The sequence below is a fragment of the Azolla caroliniana genome, unplaced genomic scaffold (genome assembly GCF_043228905.1).
Source record: "Azolla caroliniana isolate FFs.n. ecotype wild unplaced genomic scaffold, voAzoCaro1.0.p SCAF_17, whole genome shotgun sequence".
Classification (NCBI taxonomy): domain Eukaryota; kingdom Viridiplantae; phylum Streptophyta; class Polypodiopsida; order Salviniales; family Salviniaceae; genus Azolla; species Azolla caroliniana.
The window spans coordinates 17576617-17585431 of record NW_028230452.1 but is presented as its reverse complement, the minus strand read 5'-3'; the positions used below and the strand labels follow the sequence as shown (position 1 = coordinate 17585431).

Here is an 8815-nt window from a genome sequence, read left to right as displayed (position 1 = left end):
TATATGTATGTATGAATGCATGTAATGATTGTATGTATTGTATGTATGTATGCATGTATGTATATATACGTAGTAACGTATGTATGTATCCCATACATGCAGAAATTGCACATGCTGAACAAATACTTGTGTACCTTCACCCCAAAAGAAGAAAGAAGAGTACACTCCTGTAGCAGACAGACAGACAGAAAGAGGAAATTTAGTAAAGGATGGGAAGAAAGAAGATGCAAACTGGTGATGATGATGGTGATGATAACCAAACAGCGCATGGCGAGTTCAGTAGTCCCAGGTACCCCCACTTCTCCCCTGTTCTTGCTATTCCTCATTATGTCATGCCCATTCCTGTCCATATTGTCCATGCCAGAGGAAGAAATCATAGACAAAGAAGCTCTACTGAGCTTCAAATCTAGCATCAATGGAGACCCACTTCATAGACTCAGATCATGGAACTCCTCACCTGATTCCTTCCCTTGCAACACCAGTTGGGCAGGGGTCACTTGCAACAATAATAACAGGAATCACAATGGAACAAGAAGAGTGATCTCACTAGACCTCAGGCAAAGCAACCTTACAGGAACTATATCCCCTTACCTCTCCAACCTCACCTTCCTATTATACCTTAACCTCTCCATGAACAGCCTCACTGGGTCCATACCTCAACAATTAGGTCAATTGTCATCATTAACCCATCTAGATTTCAAAGAGAATTTGCTATCTGGATCCATTCCTTCTTCAATCGGCAATTGTACATCCCTCATTTGGCTTGACTTAAGCAAGAACAGCAATTTGGGTGGGTCAATCCCACCTTCCCTCGGCCGTCTCACTGCCCTCGAAACACTTCAACTCCACAACATGCCGATTTTGACTGGTACCTTACCTCCTGAACTTGGAAACCTTACCAATCTAAGATACATGTATTTGGGTCAAAATAACTTGATTGGAATCATACCTCCTGAACTGGGAAAGCTCGATAAGCTCATTCATCTTTTCCTCATGCTTAACAACCTTGATGGGGTGATCCCACCAGAACTTTGCCGCCTTCGTAGCCTTGAGATATTAGACATATTTCAAAACCATCTCAATGGAAGCTTCCCCAAGGAGATTGGAAACTTCACTAACCTCCAATACCTATACGCTCAGCAAAACCAACTTTCTGGAGAGTTGCCTTGGGAGATCGGAGATATGATAAGCTTGAAAGAACTACATCTCTATTCCAATAGGCTCATCGGTGAACTGCCTGTTGAGATAAGTAAACTTCAAAACTTAAGTATCTTCATTATCTTTAGCAATAACTTGACTGGGAACATTCCAGTGGAGCTAGGAGATATGACTGCTTTAACTAAGCTGTACCTTGGCAATAACCACTTCACAGGATTCCTTCCCTCCGAGTTAGGGAATCTTGTAAACCTTCTATATTTCGAGGTTAATCCCAACCTTCTTGAAGGGCCTATTCCTTCCTCATTAGGGAGACTCACAAAGATAGTTTATTTAGACTTGGCCATGAACAATTTCTCAGGTGGTTTACCAGTTGAGTTGGCCAATTGTATTCAATTACAATGGCTGAAACTTTCCAATAACTCTTTGAGTGGGGAGGTTCCAAATCAGTTTACGTCACTGCGCCAGCTACATTCACTATCACTTGCACACAACAGCTTTAATGGAAGCCTTCCTGCTTCCTTTGTGAATGACAGCAGTTTGGTGGTAATAGATTTTTCACGTAATCAGTTCAGTGGGCCTCTCCCTGACGGTTGGGGCCAACTAAAGAATCTAAGGGTTTTAAGTGTTGGTTTTAACAATCTAGAGGGTGTTCTTCCCTTATGGATCTGGAATTTGAATCAGTTACAGATTTTGGCACTGTCAAACAACCAATTCTCGGGTATGATTCCAGCTGACATATACAACTTGGAAGGTTTCAAGAGGAACGAAAGTAAAACTAATTCGCACCAAACTTTGTGGACTGATGATGTGACTGTTTTTACAAAGGGTACAGAATTATATTTCACCTATCTTTTGGATGTTGTCGTATCTTTAGATTTGTCAGGAAATAAGCTGTCTGGTACAATACCTGATGAGATCAGCTCGTTAACTGGATTGTTCAGCCTAAATCTTTCAAGAAATCTACTAACAGGGCTAATTCCAAATAGTCTCGGAAATGTTTTGACACTTGAATCGTTGGATCTTTCGAACAATCAGCTAACTGGTACAATACCTACCCAACTAACAAGTTTGACATCGCTAACATTCCTAAATCTATCGAACAATCAGTTATCGGGGCTAATCCCAACTGGTACGTTCTACTTCTATCAAAAGTGTTTCGTTCTTCAATTTTTTACCATTGGCATAATATATTGTTTTCAACACTTAGTTTGTGCAATGTGAGTTTTTGGAATAACTTGCAATATACTAGATAAACCCAAGTAAGAATATCAAGACGAATCTCATAGATTGTATTTTTCTACATTATATGTAGATTTTGATTATGCATGTAATTTTATGTGATGTGTAAAATTTGTTTCTTTTTACAGGAAATCAGTTTGGCAGCTTTTTGAATGAGTCATATCTTGGAAATGCAGATCTATGTGGGCCTCCACTTACATTAAGTTGTCCAATCAAAGCATCTGAATCCATAGCTCATGAGCATGGCATATCCAAAACCAAAATTATACTCATTTGCGTAGTTGTGGTTTTCATCTGTGCAATAATCGCTATACTCACTTATTTTATTGCTGTTAAAAAGTGGAGGAAAACTAAAGTTGTAACATTCGACCCAAGGATCAAACTCTCTGCTCGAGAGATTTCTCGTGCAACAAACAAATATAATGATGCTAACATTATTGGTAGAGGTGGCTCGAGCACAGTCTACAAAGGTGTTTTAAGTAGTGGAATGGTGGTTGCTGTCAAGAAACTGAATCTCCACAACAGTCCAGCGGTGGAAAAGTGTTTTCAATCAGAGTCAAATACACTGGGTCAAATTCGGCATCGAAATCTCGTGAAAATATATGGTACCTTATCATCTGCAAATTCAAAATGCTTGATACTAGATTACATACCAAATGGGAACCTAGATCTGCATCTACATACAGATACATCAAAGTTAAGTTGGGAACAAAGATTTAATATTGCACATGGAGTGGCACAAGGATTGGTTTATCTGCATAAGGAAACAGGATTTGGCCGTGTTCTCCATTGTGACCTGAAGCCGAGCAATATTCTTCTTGATGAGGATTTTGAGGCACATATCAGTGACTTTGGTATTGCACGGATGATCATTTCTGACATTGATAGGGTAGTGTCCATGTCGGGTATGCAAGGATCGATTGGATACGTGGCACCAGGTTCCAGTCTGCTATATCGTTTTCTTTGGGTTTGCTCTTTAGTATGTGTACATGTGTGTGTGTGTGTGTGTGTGTGTGTGTGTGTGAGAGAGAGAGAGAGAGAGAGAGAGAGAGAGAGAGAGAGGGAGGGAGGGAGAAATGAAGTGAAATGTGGTATTAACGTCTTAAGAAAACGAAAATGGCTGGTGAGACCAATGTTCCAGCTACCAAGTAGTGCATGATGTAAGTATCTGATGTGAATTAATGGAAAAAGAAAACAGTAATGGGAGAGTTAAAAATGGAGAAGTAGAATGGATGGGTCTACGAGAACTAATATAACATGAGAGTATGAGGCTAGAGTTAGAGAAGACCCTAAAGAATGATTTTTTCTGTGTATTAGAGGCGTGCATGTCCATTAGAAGTGGGAAGATGCAAGAAGATAAAGATATTGTGAAGGATACAGTGTACAGAAGAAAAATAAATACATGAACCCTCTCAGAGGATGATGTTGTATGGCATGACTGTTCTCCTTTGTGAACTGCCTATGGAAGCTGTCGGATCTCAGATGATAGTGCGATGTATCTTCTGTTACAGGTTACATCTTCTACGTGACAATCCTTTTATCTTTAGGCGCCTAGAGTATGCTAAATGAAGTGCTCAGTCAAGCAATATCCCTCTATGAGGTTTGGTTGTGCTTGCTCTGTGAATTCTTGGCATGGTCTTCTAAAGAAGTCTATCATCTGCCTTTATACAGGCTATGCTGGCCAGCTACTCTTCACGAGAGACTCTCTAAATCTGTAGACTCTATTAGGAACAACCAGAAGCATCTATGATAGTAGAAATCCACAACTTCGGAGAATGGCCCAGATGGGCATACCAACATGAAATATTGTGGGGTATGGATGCTTTAGCCCAAATCATTCTCAAGATCATGGATACAAAAGATTTCTCTATAAATCTCTACTCATCAAGCATGCCTTGAGAAGTGCAATGGGGGTCCAGACTCGGCTCTCTAGTCCTCTCAGTGCTGTATACCTCTTCTCTCAATATAATTAGAGAGATCATCAACATAGAGCCCAAAGAATATCGGAGAGTGCAGGCATCCCCGTTTCAGTCCAATAGTGGAAGTCCCTCTGAAGTTCATATTCTGCCCACTACTTTCTGATAAAATGCCATGATCCTCCATTGGCATTCTCAAGGAATTCCCAAATCCTGTTACCCTCTAAACAAGCTCACTATAGGGATTGTGTTGAAAGCTCTGCGAAAGCAACAGTAAATCCCTATTTCACTCCAGTACTGGAATGAATGGGCTCTGGAAGTCCCTCTGAAGTTCCTCTGAGGCATAACAGAAAGTGCTATAACAGGAGGGAAATAACACATGGCAATGTATACAGGTTCATCCTCATCAACTCTCAGTTTAACCCCATATGTATTGCGCAGTCTCATCTCGATGAGCAATGCAATGGATATGAGAGGTTGTAGCCCCTCTTTAAAAAGCATAGCAACTTCACTAGACGTGTAACTCTCACAGTGATAAAGAGGAGCTGAATTGATGACCAGATGGATGTAGCTGTTTTGTAAGGCCGTCTGGTGGAGACCGCAAGGTCATGCATCCTGCAATGCCATCTAGTAAGCTGAGTGTTCTGGGTGTCCTTGGACAGATAGGACACGACGGCATAATTTTGTGTGGGTATGGCTCATGTGATATGTTCCTGGTTCTCATGGTCTGAGTTGATGTCCTCATTCTTCTGCTTGCTCTTTGATGACTCCATGGCACTTTATCAGGGGAGATGCAGACCTATGCAAGAAGTCTGATCTGTGTCTACCCCTGCAACCTGTGTAGTATTGTAAGGTTTGACTCCCAATGCTTCAAACTGGAGCAAGCCTTTCCAAAAGTGTCATGGGGGTCAGCCTTCTCCATCATCTGTTCATTAGTGGTGAAGTACCAAAGAGGGAGGAATTAATTTTGATGGCTCTATATGATTTGCCCTGTTTTGCAATTGGCAGAATATGCATATGGTGAGAGATTGACAGACAAGGTGGATGTGTATAGCTATGGGGTGGTGGTATTAGAGATGATTACAAAGCAGCGCCCGACCAGCAACATTTTCACGGACGGAAAAAGCCTACCCAAATGGGTGCAATCCGCGGTACACGGTAATTGGATGAATGTGATTGATCTAGACCTCAAGAAGGAAATCCAAGATGGATTAGCAGCCCAGGAGAGCATATACAGTGTATTGGCTTTGGCATTGGCTTGTACCAAGGAATCTCCGAAAGATCGGCCAACAATGTTGGATGTGCTGGATGCATTAGTTCTTCTGAAGCAAGGAAAGGTAATTCAGGTTGAAGTGGAAGCATCACCTGGATCTGCATATGTTGATACCAGCTCACATTGTACTGCCGAACCTGCTTCGTTGGGCTCTGGACCTTCCTCTCCATAGTGTTTGTGAGCCAAAGAAAAGGAGATTTTGCATTGTATCCAGAGAAAATAATGTCAGCAGTAATGTACGTGTACGTGTATGTATGTATGTATGTATGTATGTATGTGTGTGTGTGTGTGTGTGTGTGTGTGTGTGTGTGTGTGTGTGTGTGTGTGTGTGTGTATGTGTATGTGTATGTGTATAGGAGCACATGATCTTTTGTGCCCGCAATGGTCACACTTAAGCACAAGCTAATCTTGTCTTTAACATTGAGGATGTGAGAATGATGAAACCATAATGAGAATAAATTGGCAGTCCTTACGAGTTACATGACATTGTCGCCACTTGCATTGTAAGATGGTAACGGATCACAAGAGACAAATATAAATCCGACTTCAACCAATATAATATAACATACATCCACATTATTCATATGGTAATTACACCAAACATGCAATTATCAATGATACACTCAAAGAGATAACCATGTAGATTTGGTTTCAAAGCATCGTGTAAACCTAAATTGTATGATAGAGCATATAAATCAATCTTGATACTATCTATGATGAGATGAAGTAGGCAAATCGTGAAAATGTTAGCATAGTCAAGTAGAAATCTAATCTTGATATTTAGTCTTCGTAATTAGACCAAAGAGATCAATATATTGCATCTTTCAGGCCATTCTTGCCCAAATCCTATAATATTTATGATGATCTTATTTGTCATGAGTGTGAAAGAGAGATTTCACTTGCTTCTAGTATTTGTATACTTTTTCTTTTTACATGCATTAGGGTAGCATGTATGGAATGTACAATAAAATATATCATGTTATATTAAATGTAACATGACCATAATCCTTTGTTTTCATCTGTTATGAAAAACTAAACAAAAACTTTCTTACAAGTAAGCAGCATGAATAAACACTAGTTGCACTTGAGGATTCTTTAAAGTACATGCAACACACACCTTCATCTCTAAACAAGTTGTGAGAATGGAATTTAGTTTTTCATTTGGGCTTTCATCTCTAAATTATTTGGAGCAAATAAAAAACTCATTTCATACACAACTAAAACTTTATTGTTTGTGTGTGCATCACATTTAATTGGTAGTACTCACTTTGCTTTTCCATTTGACTAGTGTCATGTTGATTTATACAACCACCGATCTCACATGTTATAATGTAGCTTTATGCAACAAAAGTTTTCTTAATGAAGCCCTAGATATTGTTTGGCATTGGCATGAGAAGTAAATTGTGTGGCATTCCATTTAACTTCTCTTCATTGGAGAATTTGGTCAACATGATTTTTATTTCACTACATTTATTGTAAGTTCTTTGTATTGACCTTCTATAGCTATGATGTCATCTTGTGATAGAGATATCCTCAAAATCACAACACAATTATCATTCTTCTTTTCTTTGCATTGATATGCCTCCATACTCTAATGCCATAACAAAGAATTTTATTTGCTCGAGTTTATTAATGATGACATCTAATGCATGGGGCGTTATGTTCCATGATCCATCTACATATTTATGATTTGTGTTGCCATAACAAAGAATTTTATTTGCTCAAGTTTATTGATTATGACATTTAATGCATGGGGCATTATGTCCCATCTACATATTTATGATTTGTGTAAATCTAGTTCATTCAATGCACTTATCAGTATCAAACATATAACACTGTCATTTTCATTTAGTCTTAACTCGCATCACTTCTTCAATCTACTCATCAAGGTCCTTAGCTTTGTTTGTCCTTTCATTCTACTTTAAACTTATCTCACCATCTTCTCCCATTTTCATTTGGTGATGCCAAGTGTCAAGTGTTCATTGTTCCACTTTGATGGTTTATCTTATATATTGATAATTATGAAGGGTTACATCTTATAATTAAGTGAAGAGAATCAATGATATTATCCACCTTACTTGAGAGGTTCATCATAACTATCAACATAGATCGAAACTAGAACAACATCAATAAGTAATTTGCAACTACATGTAGGGCATTGAGCATATGAAAGATGATGATCTTGAATTCACGATATTGGCATCCATCTTTCTCTTTTTCAAGTTAGTATAGACTTACTGACCAAATAGACAAAGGCACTAAGGTTCATCATGCTCAAGGAGAATTAACCATTAATATCAACACTTCTTAGCAATGCAAATCACGTTGAATGCTTCTTCCTTGGCCATTAAGTTGTTATGCTCCACCATGTGGAGCTTCTAATTTACATAGAAAATTGATTGGTAACACTTGGGATTATATAATTGCATGAAGAGTTTCAAAAATGAACCCGACGTGAAATGAGCGGCAAGGGAGGATAACTACTCAAAATGAAAACTTCACGTCGATGATGGCAAGGATGTTGAAGACGGTGATAAGCGAATGAGAAGAAATGAATTCTGCACAAAACGTGTTTGATAAATTGGTTGAAACATCTAGTTAGTTAAAAGGTGTGAATAAGTCGGATTTTTTAAATACATACAACAACGAGATGCTTCAAGAAGGTGTCCGTGAATTAATCAAATTGAAGTACTTTATTCACGTGGTGTCCTTTGATCTACATAAAGAGATTGTTAAGCTTCAGCAATCCCATACATCATAGGATTCCTTTCAAATGGCATAACAAAAAGAGTTCAAAGATAAAGGCCTAACAAGAGCAAGTCACTATGAGTTTGACAAATGGGCCGCATCAAAGAAATACTACAAGAATGCTTTGGTGGCATTCCTTGAGCTTGAGTACCACTTTGCTCAACTTTCAAAGCAACAACAAATACTGGTGCTGGTGAATAAAGTGCTTATGTTCTTGAAGTTTGCTGACCACGATGAAAGGATGAGACTTGGAGTTCTTCTAGAAGATGATGATGGTGCTAGTGTGAGTTAATCAAGAACTGGGGTGAAGTAAATAAGAACCTCCCACAATACAACAAGCAGAAGAAGAATATATCATCATGACATTTATGAACAAGTTAAGGCAACCCGGTTCCAATTTTTGAGGTTGAAATGACTCCGCCAAATAAGAGCCCCGACATTCGAGATGGATGAATTCGTACCCTTCACCCATTTCCTCATT

The 8815-nt window shown here is 39.0% G+C and overlaps 1 protein-coding gene across 2 annotated transcripts; it reads left to right on the top strand.

The window, feature by feature from the left end:
• The first annotated feature begins 214 nt into the window (after positions 1-214).
• Positions 215-6462, top strand: LOC147853359 (uncharacterized). Of its 2 annotated transcripts, none has more exons than XM_087333169.1 (3): positions 215-2200; positions 2526-3335; positions 5322-6462. In XM_087333169.1, the coding sequence occupies exons 1-3, from the start codon at positions 238-240 to the stop codon at positions 5756-5758; spliced, it is 3210 nt and encodes a 1069-aa protein (XP_087189295.1). In that variant the 5' UTR covers positions 215-237; the 3' UTR covers positions 5759-6462. The 2 variants fall into 2 exon arrangements, with proteins under 2 accessions (XP_087189295.1, XP_087189294.1); XM_087333168.1 differs by having other exon boundaries at positions 216-2287.
• Positions 6463-8815: the final 2353 nt, after the last annotated feature.